This window comes from Thalassophryne amazonica, chromosome 4 (assembly GCF_902500255.1).
Source record: "Thalassophryne amazonica chromosome 4, fThaAma1.1, whole genome shotgun sequence".
Lineage (NCBI taxonomy): Eukaryota > Metazoa > Chordata > Actinopteri > Batrachoidiformes > Batrachoididae > Thalassophryne > Thalassophryne amazonica.
Genome location: NC_047106.1, coordinates 114357590 through 114375558, shown reverse-complemented (window position 1 = coordinate 114375558; position 17969 = coordinate 114357590). Strand labels below are relative to the sequence as shown.

At 40.1% G+C, this 17969-nt stretch overlaps 1 protein-coding gene across 1 annotated transcript in view; it reads right to left on the bottom strand.

Moving 5' to 3' along the window:
- The window catches only part of LOC117508646 (LHFPL tetraspan subfamily member 6 protein), a 193922-nt gene extending 175953 nt beyond the window's left edge, over positions 1–17969 (bottom strand). The window contains exons 1-2 of the mRNA XM_034168444.1: positions 17668–17969; positions 10699–11216 (exon numbers count right to left, since the gene is read on the bottom strand). Of these exons, the coding sequence (XP_034024335.1) occupies positions 10699–11083 (385 nt within the window). The 5' untranslated portion in view covers positions 11084–11216; positions 17668–17969. The remainder of the gene's footprint in view (positions 1–10698; positions 11217–17667) is intronic.

The following is a 17969-nucleotide window of genomic DNA, read 5'->3' as shown; positions in this document are numbered from 1 at the left end:
CTAAGCCTACACCTAATCACGACTACATATTATACATCATTAATACAGATGTTTCTAAGTAGCTAATCATTTGCGAACTAGGACACGGCACGTTGCAGTCGTGCTCTGCAGATTTGTCCTCCTAAAAACCTGGCAGCTCTGTCAAATCTGCCTGCAACCTGCTTTTCTTGTCACGTCGCTTTTTAAAGCCCAGTGATGGGGTTTGTAAATAGCAGAGTGGTGAACCACAGTATGCGAGCAAACGTTTGAGTTAATGAGAAGGCTGGAGCACTGCAGCTTTTTAAACTGGGGCACAGAAACGAGCAGCTTCCATGGAAGCCTGTCCTCAGACCTCACATCCCAGGAGAACACGTGCAAAAACCAACAGTACACATAAACAAAGCTGGTGCGCGCGACAATGTGATCACCTATTGCTAGCAAACAAATTAAAAGGGATTTTCGGGGGTGGAAGTGCACTGCAGCCAGGATCAATTTGCATATTTTGTGCATGCGCATACGTTAAAGTTAACTGAAACACTTATTTCATCAGAAACATTAAGAACAAATCCACAGATTTATGGTACATAGGAAAAGTTTACTTTGCAAGGCACTAAATTTTGATTATTAGTCAAAAAAATGAACTCCTGGCTGAGCATTCCCCAGCAGAGGCAGCACCCCCTAAAAGTAAAATTACACCAAATGCTTATATTTATATTATGCTATATATATATATATATATATATATATATATATATATATATATATATATATATATATATATATATAGGTATGCAGGTATGCACTCATGGTGCTTGTGTGTGTTAAAAATAAATGATGCGCAGCAGAAAACACAAGGAAAGTGCTTCATAAGAGGAAAGCAATGACAGATTGTAGGAAAAGTGTTTTCCTCTGCTGTGCATCAATGATGTTTTGCACACACGAGCAATGAGTACCAGTTATGTGCACTCCTGTAATATACACAGATTTGTGAAGAATTGTTTTCCCATTAGGTTACGTATAGTATTGGCATGAAATGCGACAGACGGATGCACGTATTAACTGAAGTTGCGTGTTGCTTTACCCCCTGTCCTAGGCCTGTCACCCAAAGGGGATTGTTAATACACATGGAGGAGTCATGAATAGCAACAAAGCCCTGTTCATTTTTAATTATGTGCTCAGAAGAATTTAAGGGTTTATATTACACACCTTTTCAGCAAACTACTCACCAGGAGTCTTCAAACAGCTATTAAACTTAACATTTGAAAATACTCAACAGAGACTGAGGCTATACAGCATCACAAAAGTCTATTTCCAGATCTCCAAAAGTTTCTGTGCCTGTAGCTTTAAATTAGAACTGCTGTTTGCCACAAGAACAAACAGAGAAGCACCTGCTGTCCAAACTGATAGCGAACCTACAGGAAACAAGGCTCGACTGTCCAAATGTTTGTGAAGTGTGGCAACAGCGACGTCTGACAGCTCTATACCCTTATCCAGAGGGCACAGGGTATGAAGAAGAACCAAATGACGGTCTGTGGAGTATTCATGTTTCCAACATGTACAGGGATGGGACTTAACAACTGGGTTCAGTTGAGAACCAGTCCCAAATTTTTCAATCCATCAGAGTTGCATGCCTCAGACGTTATCACTTCCTCTTATGTTTTTCCTGACAGTTCTCCCGTACGAAAACCCACGTGTAATGACATCAGATTCGGGATGTGGGGGGAAAAAAAGACAAAACTCACATCAGAATTGTAAATCTTATCCTTAACGATTCAAAACTTTCAAAAATTGATTTTTAATAACTTTGTCTCCATTTAAGTCATTTTCTCCTCACTGCCATAAAACTACCCATATTGAAAAGATATACATCAATTTTATAAAGTTTGTATCTGTTCTATCTGGAACTTGTAAGTAATGCATGTGACAGTCAAACCAGATATAAGATCCTTAGTAAATTTGTACAATATGTGACTTATATAAATTGGGAACTTAAAAGAACAATATATACTCAACAAAAATATAAACGCAACACTTTTGGTTTTGCTCCCATTTTGTATGAGATTAACTCAACGATCTAAAACTTTTTCCACATACACAATATCACCATTTCCCTCAAATACTGTGCACAAACCAGTCTAAATCTGTGATATTGAGCACTTCTCCTTTGCTGAGATAATCCATCCCACCTCACAGGTGTGCCATATCAAGATGCTGATTAGACACCATGATTAGTGCACAGGTGTGCCTTAGACTGCCCACAATAAAAGGCCACTCTGAAAGGTGCAGTTTTGTTTTATTGGGGGGGATACCAGTCAGTATCTGGTGTGACCACCATTTGCCTCATGCAGTGCAACACATCTCCTTCGCATCATCCGTGAAGAGAACACCTCTCCAACGTGCCAAACGGCAGCAAATGTGAGCATTTGCCCACTCAAATCGGTTACAACAACGAACTGGAGTCAGGTCGAGACCCCGATGAGGACGACGAGCATGCAGATGAGCTTCCCTGAGACAGTTTCTGACAGTTTGTGCAGAAATTCTTTGGTTATGCAAACCGATTGTTCCAGTAGCTGTCCGAGTGGATGGTCTCAGATGATCTTGGAGGTGAACATGCTGGATGTGGAGGTCCTGGGCTGGTGTAGTTACACGTGGTCTGCGGTTGTGAGGCTGGTTGGATGTACTGCCAAATTCTCTGAAACGCCTTTGGAGACGGCTTATGGTAGAGAAATGAACATTCAATACACGAGCAACAGTTCTGGTTGACATTCCTGCTGTCAACATGCCAATTGCACACTCCCTCAAATCTTGCGACATCTGTGGCATTGTGCTGTGTGATAAAACTGCACCTTTCAGAGTGGCCTTTTATTGTGGGCAGTCTAAGGCACACCTGTGCACTAATCATGGTGTCTAATCAGCATCTTGATATGGCACACCTGTGAGGTGGGATGGATTATCTCAACAAAGGAGAAGTGCTCACTATCACAGATTCAGACTGGTTTGTGAACAATATTTGAGAGAAATGGTAATATTGTATATTTTTTCTAAAAGTTTTAGATCTTTGAGTTCATCTCATACAAAATGGGAGCAAAACCAAAAGTGTTGCGTTTATAGTAATTCCACATACAGAATCCTTAGTAGATATGTGTAATATCAAAACTGAGACTTATAAGCACAACACATGTTTATTACTGGAATTGATGTAACTTCATGTAAGGTTTTTCTATTTATTTTCCATATGGGTAGAGATACTGTCATGCATCCCTCTTGACTTCCATACAACAGTTTGCGCTATGCTCGCGAATTAGCACAGCTCGTCATTAGCATGGAAATGCAACAAATGCAAGACGTTCCACTCGCTCCACCAACGCTAAAAGCAAGTGTTTTGGTGCTCTTTGGATTCTACAGTCTCGGGTAAGAAGGAGCTCGATATGATCAAGTCTATATGCAAGCTGTGCAAAATGAAAGACAAGTATTGTGGAAACACAACAAATGCTCAAGTGCATTTAGCACGTTATCACCCTGAGTTTAAAGAAGCAGCCGCCCATTTTAACAAACTTCCAGCCAACTCCACATGTGCAAAAAATGAAACTTCAAAAGACCTGCACCTCTACAGTGTTGTGGAAACCAAAGGCCTCCAATTCATGATGCAGATGTAACTGAGCCAAGGTACATCATACTGTCATACACCTTTCTTAGCACACTGCACACACTTGACTAGATCCAGAAATTAGCAAATGTATGTCCTGAATTGATTCAGAATGAAAAATTTGTTTTTGAATTGAAGCTTGATTTTGAATCAAATCGTGACCTCATGAACCGGAACCGAATGGAATCATGAAGCAACAAGAAAAACAACTGAAGGCCGACATTTTCCCACACTGATCAGGAATTGATAAACAATTAGACCAATAAGCAGAATTAATAATGTCATGGATATCTATGAAATCTCATCAATTCCCATCCCTAAACACATGCATTATAAAATTCATACAAAACAACAATGTGGTTTACCTAACACCTTTGATTTGGGAAAGCCAGCATGTTAGCTTAAAATCACACAGTCAGTTGGGGGGGCACATTATATCACCTCTGTTTGGTTCAGTGTAAACAAGCAAAGGACGAGTTTTCCAGATTTTGCTGTGTTGGCAGAGACTGAAACAATGACCTTTTGGTCACAGTTTGCTTCTTTAGCCAATGTACACGTCTTCAACATACAAGTCAGCAGAACAAAACTAATGGAACTTTTTGAGCACAATCAACCTGAAAACCCGACCAGATTTGATCAGAAAAACAGATCAAAATGGAATTCTGGCAAAAACACAATACAATGACTGAATATTTCTCCTGCAACTGTACAACTCTTTTAGACTTAAAAAAAAAAACAAAAACAAAAAAGGAAAAAAGCAGACATGGGGTCAAATACTTTACATTGTATTTAAATACAAATACTTTAGATTTTTGAATTACAAATACAAATACTCTGTACTTTTTCAAATACAAATACTTTATATTTTGAGTATTTCAAATACAAATACATTCTATGAACTATAAACAACAAATCAACACAAAAACTGATAAACCGCTGACAATTTATTGTGAAAATAGCATGACCAAATACTACTGAGAAGTAAAGGATTGAATGTTTTATCACAAATTCACTATTATAATATCACAGGCAATAATTAAACTATCACAAGAGATTCCCAAGTTTGAAAAGTATTTGAAAAAGTATTTGTAAAAGTATTTGGAAATACTTGGGATCGGCGATGTATTTGAAATACAAATACAAATACTCTGAATTCAAAATCAGAAAATACAAATACTCCAAAAAATGTATTTAAGTATTTTCAAATACAAATACTTTTGTATTTGGCCCCATGTCTGGAAAAAAGAGCTAAATTCAATACAACAACATTTATTTATTTATTTATTAGTTTATTTGACAGGGACAATACAATCAGAGATAGCTACAAATCAAAGCTTGTAGCTGATGTGATGCATACAGAGTATAGCAACAAGTGCTAATTTACAATTCCCGTCCCTGGTTAGGCTTTTCTACTCTAACACGACCTAAAAAACATCTTAATTTACATTTGAACATCTATAATAAATACAACAGTGCAATTCAAACTCTCATCTCACTCACCTCATTCATTCACTCTCATATGTTTACTGGTGGGTACAGTTTTGGTGTGATTTAAGCCAAGATTTAAGTTTAAAGGTGAACATTTTCAACTCACTGATGGCCTTAATATCTGTGGGCAGTGAGTTCCAGAGTTTACAGCTTTTGTAAGAAAAGGCTGACTGTCCAAACGAGGTTCTGCACTTGGGGATGGTACAGTTTTGATTTAAGCTACCTCTTGTTGTCCTGCTGATGTTTGGTCTCCCTATAAATTCCCTAAGTGGTTCTGGAGCCAAATTGTGGTAGCATTTAAAAACTAATTTTAGATAACAGAAATTGCTAAAACTGTCAAAACTCAATAAGTTATGTTTGTGGAGGATTTGACAGTGGTGATGACGGATTGGTTTTCTGTCCATAATTTTGATTGCTTGATTGTAAAGTGAACCAATGCGCTTTGTGGCTGAGGGAGCTGCCTGGGCCCATGCTGTCATGCAATAGGAAATATGAGAGAATATCATCCCATGCATGTACAGCAGGGCCGCCTGGTTTGGAATGAAGTGCCTGATAAGTCTAAAACAATTTATATTTCTTTGTATTGTTTTGGATATTTTCTTTATGTGTTCATCAAATTTTAGTTGCGGGTCAAGGACCAATCCTAGATATTTCATTTCATTTACTTGTTGTATTTCGCTGTTTTGGAAAACTATTTTAAAATTGTGTTCTAATTTTTGTTTTTTGATTGAAAAGCACATAGACACTGTTTTAGTGAGGTTAGGGACTAACTGATTTTTGAAAAGCCACTGACTAACCTCAGCCAAACATGCAGATAAAACATCTGCAGCTTGCTCTGGTGTCTTTGCGGGTGCATAAAAAACTGCATCGTCCGCATAAAGTTGGCAGCGAACACCTGGGCAAGATAGTGGAAGGTCATTTATAAAGAGACCAAAAAGCAGTGGTCCCAGTATGGAGCCCTGAGGTTCCCATCGAGATGTTTATCAGGGAGGATTTGTCCTGGGCCACTCTCACACACTGCTCCCTATCCTGCAGGAAAGAGGTGAACCACTGCATCGCCTCTGAGGAAATGTTAAATGTGGACATTTTGGCTAAAAGGAGGCTATGATTGACTGTTTCAAACGCCTTTTTAAGATCCAAAAACACAGCTCCTACCACTTCACCCTTGTCTAGTGAATTTTTAATGTTTTCTATGAAGTAGCAGTTGGCGATCTCAGTTGAATACCCTGCTCTAAAACCAAACTGCTGTGGGTGGAGGAGCTGGTTGGCCTCCAAGTGGTCAGTCAGTTGAGCTGCCACAACTTTTTCAGTAAGTTTTGACGATACAGTTAAAATTGCTATCGGCCTGTAGTTGTGCATAGAGTCCTGGACTCCTGATTTAAAAATTGGGACAATCACAGTTTTTTTCCAGCCTGAAGGAAATTTACATTTTCTAATGGACAAATTAATAAGGTATGTCAAAGGTTTAACTAACAAGTTACTGTAACGTTTGAGAAAGCAGGAATTTATATTATAGATATCATTTGCTTTGGAGTTGGACAGTTTTTGGATAATCTTTGATACTTCAGTCTCATTCACTTCTTATAGACAAAAGTATTCAGAAGAGGACTGTAGTGATTCACTTTCAAATGTGGCTCTCTCAAAATCTTTTATTAGTTCTTCTATTGATAGTACAAAATGCTTATTAATTTCATTGGCCATGATGGCGTTTTCATTAATGATTTTGCCATTCACAATTAATTCTTTATTTCCTTTGGACTTGGTTGTTTTATTCAAGGATTCAAAAGGATTCAAATGATTCAAAAGAATTTTATTGTCATATGCACAAAAGAACATGTTCCCTGCACAATGAAATGTGTCTACTGCATTTAACCCATCCTAATTGCCAATTAGGAGCAGAAGTCGCCATTAGGCGCCCGGGGACCAGCTCCAGATGTACATCCCTGCCTTGGTCAACAGCAGGGCTGAGCAAACCAAGACCGACCCATAACAAACGAATCACACATAACACACAACACACATAGGCCGGCCCGGTACATAAACACATATAAAAAGCACACACGAGGGAAGAAAGAGAAAAAAACCCTCATAGCCGCTGCGTTACACAGCAGCAATGAGGAAAAAAAACCCCCATCAGCACAGAAAAACAATAATCACACAGACAAACAAAGACGCAGGACGACAACCGAGATTTGAAGGTCCAGTTTATCAGAACACTCCGGAGGCAGCCTATTAGGCGCCGTCAACGGCCTTGTCCGACAATCCTGGAAGGGGGAGGGGCTCAGCCCTGAGCAGTCCACTGTCCACAGTCAACGTCAGAGCTGGAGAAGCTGAGGGGAGGGGGATGACCAGGGAGCGAGGCTTAAGTGTTGATCTTCTTGAGGAGGTTTTTTATTACAGCAGCCTTGAAGTGCAGCTGTGTTTGGGGAAGCCAAATGAATAACCAGATTAGCAGACGCCTGAAAGATTCCACAGTTCTGAGAACAGAGTGGCTCTCAATACATCTGAATGTAGGATGTGGTCTTTACTGACGGTCAAAGCGGGTTTCCAGAGCTGCAATCCTGCCCGAGATGTTTTCCAGCGTGCAGTTAACACCCACTGACTGCGCAGCCACTGCCTTCCCAATCAAATCAATCATGTAGGGCAGCCTGAACGGCCCAATTAATGCTGCCTCCACTTTCTTAATTTTCCGGTAAACCAGCGCCATGCCCGCTCCACACAGCAGAAAGCCAGTCACCACCAAGCCAAATATATACACATCTTCGACATCCTCCACAGAAAGCGTGTAAAGGCACATGACCTGCCATCTCCTCCACGAGTCCATCACGTAACCCATCACATGCGTCCCGGCAGGACAGGTCGGGTCCTCCGCCCCCGAATGTCTTGTGGAAAAAATAGTGTCAATTGCGTTCAGAGACCACTTTAACAGATCCATTTTTGTCGTTTTCCAGAAGAGCAAAGCTGCAGCCTCACAGACAACACGCCACAGAAGCAGGAAAGATAAGGAGGGAGGGAGAAGAGAAAAATGCGTCCGTTTCGGCCGAGTGCAAGCTGGCAAAAATTCGTCAGATTATTCAAATATTTCCAAAGAGAATTATTGTTGCCCATAGAATTGCCTATAAGATTTGTATAATAGGAAGCTTGTGCTTTCTTCAGCTCTTTCACTACTTTTTTCTCAAGCTTTTAAAAGTAAAATTATCTATGCTGAGTTTGGACTGTAGTGATTTCTTCAAGGCAAGATCTCTCGTTTTCATGAGTTTCCTTATATCATTATTTAGCCATGGGAGAATGTTTTCCTTTGCACTTTTTTTGAATGGTGAATTTATTAACTAATTGAGTGATTGCTGCAGTGATTGAATTGCAGCATTCAACAATGTCTTCCAAGGCTAAAATATGTTCCCAATTGAGATGTTTTAGTTCCCTTTCAAACTGTGGGATTTTGGATTTGGGGATAAAGGATTTCATGTCATTTTCATTGTTGTTTAATTTACCAAAGTAGCAAAGTCTCTTTTTAGTCAGCTTCCTAGCAGTCAAAGTCAAATTATGATCAGATAGCCCCGTTATTAAATTATATGTTTTTATAATGCGCTCATTTTTGTTTGTAAATGCCATGTCAATTAGGGTCTTTGACTGCCGGGTGATCCTGGTGGACCCTTTAATCATTTGATGGTAATTAAATTTTGTCATGATTGTTTTAAGTTTTTGTTTACAAGCTTTTTCAGTCCAATTAATGTTGAAATCCCCATACCATATTGTTTCTTTGTAAGCCTCAAACTGCTTAATTGTATGAGTTAACAACAACATTAAAGTTCATTGATGGTGACAAAATTATATTTAAGGCTAGACATTCAAGAGGAGTATTAAGTTCAATTACTTTACAATTAAATTTATCTTCGCAATTTATCTTTAATGTAAATTAGAACTCCTCCTCCCTTTCCATGTTGAAATGTGTCATAGGTTTTTTTTAACCAAACTTCCCCAACATTCAAACACAACAAAGATGACAGACAAATCACTGTGTGAATGTTTATCTCTTGTGAAAATGAGTAACTGAGGAAAGACAGGCTCACCTGGGCCATCAGCAGATTTGATAACCAAGAAAGAATTTTCATTGTCATGATGCCACCTCGTCTCCTCACGAATGTCATTTTAATTCATGACAACATATCAACTCAAATCTGAAGTCAATTACAACCATAACTAAAGGCAACAGGATATACCAAAAGATCTAAGACGAAAACAAACAAACAAACACACTAGTGCATATGCAGATGAAGTACTGTCCTAAAGGGGACACTACATCACAGCTGTATCAGAGTAATACGGCACCTCCATGTCCCAGTTTTCATTCCCGATGACACCAGCTGTGTTCTAATTCAGGCGCTGCATACTTCTCAGGCTGTGTCCTGCAAAGAGGTGGCTTTCCAAAACCACAAAGACTGAACCAACTGTTTTGAAATGAGACATCTAGTCCACCATGTGTTTTGAGATTGCAACATTAGCTTTTCACATCCCTACCCCCAACGCCAACCGATCTCAACAGACACATGCGACAAGCTAGTGTAGGGGGCGTAACCCATTTTCAAAACTTTACTTAGAACTTTACTTAGACTTTACTTTTCAAATGGAGAAAAATGCAGTTGAAAATGGAGATTTAAAGGAAACCCTATGCGGAAATGCACAAACTATCATCTATAACATGAAAACAGTTTGTTCAAATTCTTTCATATTTTGCACACTGATGGTCCCCTTGACAGCCAAGTACATGATGGCGTCAACTAAAAATTTATGGTTTTGGAGATACTGGGTTTTGCATCTGAACTCTTCAATTGTAGCAACCAGTGAGCAGAGTGTCAGAATCCTTCTGTACTTGATATCTTGACAAAGACTTTGTGTATAAAGGTGACACTTGGTACACAAAGTGACATCACTAAGACCTCGGACAAATTCAGTGTTGAGCATGTTGTGCAGAGTGTATGAAAATTTGTGTGTGTGATAGCACTGCAAGGACTTGATGGTTTACAGTATGATTAAACTTGCCCATGTAGGCTATACCTTGCTAAGACCTTGCACAAGTTTGAGGGTGGGCTTGGCAATGCAGGTTAAGGTAAGAACTGGCTTTGTTCTTCTCCATTTCTTCTATGAATTTTAGTGACAACTGTTGCACTTTACATGCATTTCCGTAGCATCCATAGCATATAAAGAGAAAATCTAAGCACATCTGTACTATATCCAGATGTGGAAGCTTAACTTTTGCTTCCTATTTGGATAAAAAGTCAAATGGCTTGGGAAGGATAGAGTCACTGTGACTGGACCCACCAAAAGCAGTTTTTCTATGAAAATTCTCCCATTTTGTAACTATAATCAAGCCTTGAAAAGATCACCAGTAATATGCTATTCAAATGCCCACATTAAGATACTGTTCTTAGATGGCTTAGCCTTTTTTAATTTCAGATCTTTGCATAGATTCAGTCAGAGCTTGATCACTGTTCAGAACAGAACTATCACGGTGTGAATGAAGGCAGGACCATGTTTGGCTGCGAGTAATAATATACACAAAACAACATAAAGGACTGTCAGCTCACCCCCAACAAACTGGATGCCGCCAGCCACACGGCCAATTGTACGTGAGATGAGATCAGAGATGCAGCAGCCCATGAGAGCTGTGAGCGCCACCAGCAGGAGGAGGCCACATCCCACACCTGTCACCACCGTGCAGATTCTCCACTCCAAGCTTGGGATTCCATAGAAGGAGGCATAGCGCCCACACTGCTCCAGCATCACCGTGGCCTGCCTCTCTTCATCCCGCACTGGGTACGAGCAGCGGCGAAAGGTGCCAAATGACACAGGCTTGTCCATCTGGGTTCCCAGCAGCCAGTAGGGCATGAAGAAACCAACGCAGGAAGCAGCAGCGCAAAGGAGGGACAGCAGCGCCCAGATTACACCAGTACATGTCAAACTAGATGCCATGGTGAACAGTCTGCAAACGGAAGACACAGTCTCTGAACTAACAGCCGTTATATGAGCCGGTGCTGCGTGGTGGGAAGTCGTGGAGCGAGCATTTAACACGAACAGCCTTCACCTTCTCAGTGATTCCAAGTCCCTATCAGAAGGAAGAAAAAAGGACATGGAGAATTAGCACTGACAGAATAATCCATCGGTGGGGACAAATTAGCAGTTAGGCAACATGAGAAATACAACTTATTTTCAGATTAATTAGAACTTGAAAACAGTCATTATAAATCTCTCACTGTGACACAGTAAGTATGCAAGGAATGAGAGGTATGAAAGATAGTAAGTCAGACAGTAATTACTCATTAATAAAACTTCAAACAGGCAAACATGATATCACTTGGCTCTGTGGGTAGTTAGGCCTAGGTCTTCTGTAAAGTCATTTATGACTAACATTAGATAATAAAGTAAACAAAGCTGATGTTTGTGGTGTAGGAAGCAGTTGTCTGAGGCCGTGATCAGTTAGGAACAGCATTCTACAATATACAGCCTGAACACTGCTGTTAAATTACTGGAATAATTACCATCAAGACTGGGGACTCCTCACGTGTACTGACCCGCCTCTCTCTTTTGATCAAATGTTAATCTACATGTGGTTACAGCACTACTGCCACAAGCCACATTGGTTCATAAAATGTGTGGTACATGTTGAAGTAAACAGCCATCAAATGTAGTGATCTGTACCACACGTACTCTCCGCATGTATGCGTGAATTTAAAAACAAGCCTTAAAGCATCCTGTATATTTCACCAGACAGGCTGTCCCTGGGATTAGACCGGGTTATAAAACGTCTAAATAGATACTTGTCATTTGATTGGTGGTTTGTACTAGTGAAGCAGATAAGTGAATATTTACTGAGGGATCCTTCAAATGGTGATGCAAGCACCAAATCTGGCACACATACTCCTTAGACATTACTCTTTTAAAAATGCCGGGTACCCACGTGAACTTTGAAGTATTACACAGGGGTCAAAATTTAAAAATGCTCCAATCATATTGAAAGGTATTCCATATTATTTGTCTGATCATAAAGATTCCAAAAAGGTATAGTTTGGACTATCTGTGAATGAATGTTCCGGAGTTATGGGGTAAAAACAGCAAGAACAGTGACAAAAGTCAATTTCAATTTGTACAGGGGTCATAAGTTAAAGTTGCTCCAATTTTGGTAAAAAGTGATGCAAATTATTAGTTGGGTGAATACGGTTTTAAAAAGGAATAGTTTGCATCATGTATCATGCTTAGTTATCATGTTACAGGGTAGCATATGTCTCGAATAGTGTCCACTCGGATATCCCTCACAGGTCCAGAAAAAATGTTGATAAAGCAACGCGCGCCGTCCGCAGCGGCTATTCAGACAAATAGATTCCGACGGCGGGGTGGAGCACTCCTCACTCAAGGCCTGCCCACAGGCGAATGACGTCAACAACACGCGTGAAAAAACTCAGGCATGCGCACGAGGGTTCAAGCTTGTCTGACGTAAAAGCATATGAATCAAATCCATTTATTTTTTGAAAAAAATAAAAAGGACCACTTTTTTCATCACAGACCTCGTATGTATGTGAGGTGCCCTGGACAGGACTTTCTTGCAGGGCACTATATATAATTATTATTATTATTTTATTCTTAATATTTATTAATATCAATTATTATTATTATTTTGTATATAATATTAATATATTTATTATTATTAACATTTATTTTATATATATACTCAACAAAAATATAAACGCAGCACTGGTTTTGCTCCCATTTTGAATGAGATGAACTCAAAGATCTAAAACTTTTTCCACATACACAATATCACCATTTCCCTCAAATATTGTTCACAAACCAGTCGAAATCTGTGATAGTGAGCACTTCTCCTTTGCTGAGATAATCCATCCCACCTCACAGGTGTGCCATACCAAGATGCTGATTAGACACCATGATTAGTGCACAGGTGTGCCTTAGACTGCCCACAATAAAAGGCCACTCTGAAAGGTGCAGTTTTGTTTTATTGGGGGGGGGGGGATACCAGTCAGTATCTGGTGTGACCACCATTTGCCTCATGCAGTGCAACACATCTCCTTCGCATCATCCGTGAAGAGAACACCTCTTCAGTGTGCCTAACGCCAGTGAATGTGAGCATTTGCCCACTCAAGTCGGTTACGACGACGAACTGGAGTAAGGTCGAGACCCCGATGAGGACGACGAGCATGCAGATGAGCTTCCCTGAGACGGTTTCTGACAGTTTGTGCAGATATTCTTTGGTTATGCAAACCGATTGTTTCAGCAGCTGTCCGAGTGGCTGGTCTCAGACGATCTTGGAGGTGAACATGCTCGATGTGGAGGTCCTGGGCTGGTGTGGTTACACGTGGTCTGCGGTTGTGAGGCTGGTTGGATGTACTGCCAAATTCTCTGAAACGACTTTGGAGACGGCTTATGGTAGAGACATGAACATTCAATACATGAGCAACAGCTCTTGTTGACATTCCTGCTGTCAGCATGCCAACTGCACGCTCCCTCAAATCTTGCGACATCTGTGGCATTGTGCTGTGTGATAAAACTGCACCTTTCAGAGTGGCCTTTTATTGTGGGCAGTCTAAGGCACACCTGTGCACTAATCATGGTGTCTAATCAGCATCTTGATATGGCACACCTGTGAGGTGGGATGGATTATCTCAGCAAAGGAGAAGTGCTCACTATCACAGATTTAGACTGGTTTGTGAACAATATTTGAGAGAAATGGTGATATTGTGTATGTGGAAAAAGTTTTAGATCTTTGAGTTCATCTCATACAAAATGGGAGCAAAACCAAAAGTGTTGCATTTATATTTTTGTTGAGTGTATATATATATACATATATATATATACATACATATATATATATATATATATATATATATATATATATATATATATATATATATATATATATATATACGAGGGCTGTCAATAAAGTTACGGTCCTTTTTATTTTTTTCAAAAACTATATGGATTTCATTCATATGTTTTTACGTCAGACATGCTTGAACCCTCGTGCGCATGCGTGAGTTTTTCCACGCCTGTCGGTGACGTCATTCGCCTGTGAGCACTCATTGTGGGAGGAGTCGTCCAGCCCCTCGTCGGAATTCCTTTGTCTGAGAAGTTGCTGAGAGACTGGCGCGTTGTTTGATCAGAATTTTTTCTAAACCTGTGAGACACATCGAAGTGGACACGGTTCGAAAAATTAAGCTGGTTTTCAGTGAAAATTTTAACAGCTGATGAGAGATTTTGAGGTGATTCTGTCGCTTTAAGGACTTTTCACGGTGTGAGACGTCGCGCAGCGCTCTCAGGCAGCGTCATCAGCCTGTTCAAGCTGAAAACCTCCACATTTCAGGCTCTATTGATCCAGGACGTCGTGAGAGAACAGAGAAGTTTCAGAAGAAGTCGGTTTCAGCATTTTATCCGGATATTCCACTGTTAAAGGAGATTTTTTTAATGAAAGACGTGCGGACGGGTCCGCGCGTCGGGACGCAGCCGACGCGGTGCGGCGGCACAGGAAAAACACCTCCGTGTTGATAACCATTTGTAAAATCCAGGCGGCTTTTGATGGCTTTCAGTGGAGTGAGTATATGAGAAATTGTTTAACAGGCAGGACATGTTCCAACTTGTCCTTAAGGCTTTCAACAGAGGTGTTTTTCCTGTGGCGGAGCGTCGCGGCGGCTGCGTCCCGACGCGCGGACCCGTCCGCACGTCTTTCATTAAAAAAATCTCCTTTAACAGTGGAATATCCGGATAAAATGCTGAAACCGACTTCTTCTGAAACTTCTCTGTTCTCTCACGACGTCCTGGATCAATAGAGCCTGAAATGTGGATGTTTTCAGCTTGAACAGGCTGACGACGCCGCCTGAGAGCGCAGCGCGACGTCTCGCACCGTGAAAAGTCCTTAAAGCGACAGAATCACCTCAAAATCTCTCATCAGCCGTTAAAATTTTCACTGAAAACCAGCTTAATTTTTCGAACCGTGTCCACTTCGATGTGTCTCACAGGTTTAGAAAAAATTTTGATCAAACAACGCGCCAGTCTCTCAGCAACTTCTCAGACAAAGGAATTCCGACGAGGGGCTGGACGACTCCTCCCACAAGGAGTGCTCACAGGCGAATGACGTCACCGACAGGCGTGGAAAAACTCACGCACGCGCACGAGGGTTCAAGCATGTCTGACGTAAAAACATATGAATGAAATCCATATAGTTTTTGAAAAAAATAAAAAGGACCGTAACTTTATTGACAGCCCTCGTATATATATATATATACACATATATATACATACATACATATACATACATACATACATACATACATATATATATATATATATATATATATATATATATATATATATATATATATATATATATATATATATGGTGCCCTGCAAGACAGTCCTGTCCAGGGCACCTCACATACATATGTATGTATGTGATATACATATACACACACATAAAATTTCCCATTCAAATTCAATGGGAAAGTGTGTCTATGGTCTCGTCCCTGTCTCCATGTCTGTGATATATTTTTTTTATTATTATTATTATGTAATTTTATTCATTTTTTTTATTTTTGTAGCCTGGGATGGTTTTTGGAGAAATTTCTGTAAAGCTGCTGGTGTCTGCATCTTAATGCAATAGTATTGCTGGCTTACCCCCACTTAGGGACTAACCCTGTTGTGTCTGATGATATGTGGACATTCGTGCTGGTTATATGGTCGCAAATTGAGCTTTACCAGCAATGCTTTAGCGGAGCCCGTAAAACGGATACAGTGGTCCCTCGCTATAACGCAGTTCACCTTTCACGGCCTCGCAGTTTCTTGGATTTTTTTAGTCTAATTTTGCATGCTTTTTTTTTTTACAGCGCGTTGTGTTCTGCATGCTCATCAAACAGGCCGGTCGCGGCACTGCGAAGGGAGAGCACGCGCATTGTGTTCTGCGTGTCTGTTTATAAGAATCTTCTCACCCAGAAGCAAAAAAAGAGCGCCAACAACTACCCATAACTGTGTTCTTCACTGGGAAAAAGACACCTGCACCAATTGTCACTCAGTCGAAAAAGATGCATCAACGGAGCGGCGCCAGGACGAAGCGGTGCGGTCAGATGAACTGTGAAATACTGGTTAGTCACTATTAATAATTTCTTATGTGTCCAACCTCGTAGGTTGATTGTTAAAATTAAATTTGTTAGTTCTAAAAGCCATCATAATTATTTATAGGAAAACATTCTATTTTTATTTCTCAAACAAATGTTTGGGCCTGAAAACAGGTTGATCTTATTTTTCTACTAAGGTTTGAACTTTGAGAGTGTTTACACACAAGAGAAAAGTGAGAAAATATTACTGCCTGTTTGAAAAAGTGTATAAAGTGTGTAGTGAGGGGTTTTACAGCCTTAAAATGTCTATAATAATTGTAAAAAAAATAACGCTACTTCGCGGATTTCGCCTATTGCGGGTTATTTTTAGAACGTAACTCCTGCGATAAACAAGGGACCACTGTTTTTGCAACCGTATAACAGCATGAACGTCCGCAAATCATCAGACACAAGGGGGTTATTCCCATTCTAATCGAATTATTTTTCTGTAGGTAATTTGGTCGGCAAGGCTTACCGTCAAGGCAGCATCACTCCAACAACGGTCAGGGCGCGGAGTAATCCATCAAATATGAAAATCCATCAAATGTGAAATGGTAATTCTGTATCAGAATCCACATAAATACTTTCATAAGCTAGCTTAAATTCACCCATTTCGGTGGCGGTGGTACACGACTCTCTTTCACACTCAGCTAACAGCGATATTACGACCTCTGCGTAGCAGCACACGTGCCCAGTGTTGTGTCAAGATGTGCGTCTAGTCACATAAATCGACAGTTCCGCGTACCGACAATATTGCACAGAGGGTTGGCGATTCAACAGGAATAACATCTCGTCAGAACACCAGTCAGGGTGTGGAATAATAAATCCAAATGTGAAACGATCAAATATTTTGCTACTGTTGCCCCATTATACGGTCTGAAATCTTATACGATTAACCAATCGGATTTGCGAAAAAAATGTAACTGGATTAGAATTATTTAATATTTGGTCCGAGGGGAGGAGCACCAGGCCTTACTCACGTTGGCTACGCCCCTGCAATACGTGGGTACCGAGAAGAACCTTATTTGGTTTTTATTATAATCTATTGATATAACGTGTAATATCAAAAGTAGACAATGTGATGAGACAAAGTACAGAACCTTTCAGATTTCTGCCCAGTCATTTCCAAGCATTTCACTTTCACTTATAGATATATTTTAGTAATCAAACCACATTCAACTGTTTAATAACATTAAGTTCTGGTACGATGAGTTTCTTGTACTTTTTTTTTTTTTGCAATGCAGCGTTTGTCCTGTAAACATGGAAATATTAACTTCATAAACTTTAAGAAGAAACATCACAGACAGTTAAAGCACTTAGTTCGTCTAGAATGTGTTACTGCTGCGTTCACACTGTCGGAATGTGAGTAATTAAACACGATAAAAGGAGAAGAAATCTTACATTCTTGAAGAAGAAGGTGCCTTCGCTGCCGCTGGGAATCCTTCCATCTGCGGTCTCCAGCTGGGTTCGATGTCTCCAGCAAACTTTTTCAAGGGAAGGAAAAAAGAAAATGAAAAGCGACCGAGCAAAGACAACGATAATACATCTAAAAGTGACTGTAAAATCTCAGCACAGGCACGTCTTCGTTTCCGTCAGCGTATTTAACTGAGGCGATGATCAATCAAATCATCACCGTCACAGCGTAAGAAGAAACGGAGCTCCGACTGAAGTGAACTACATACAGAGAGAGAGAGAGAGAGAGA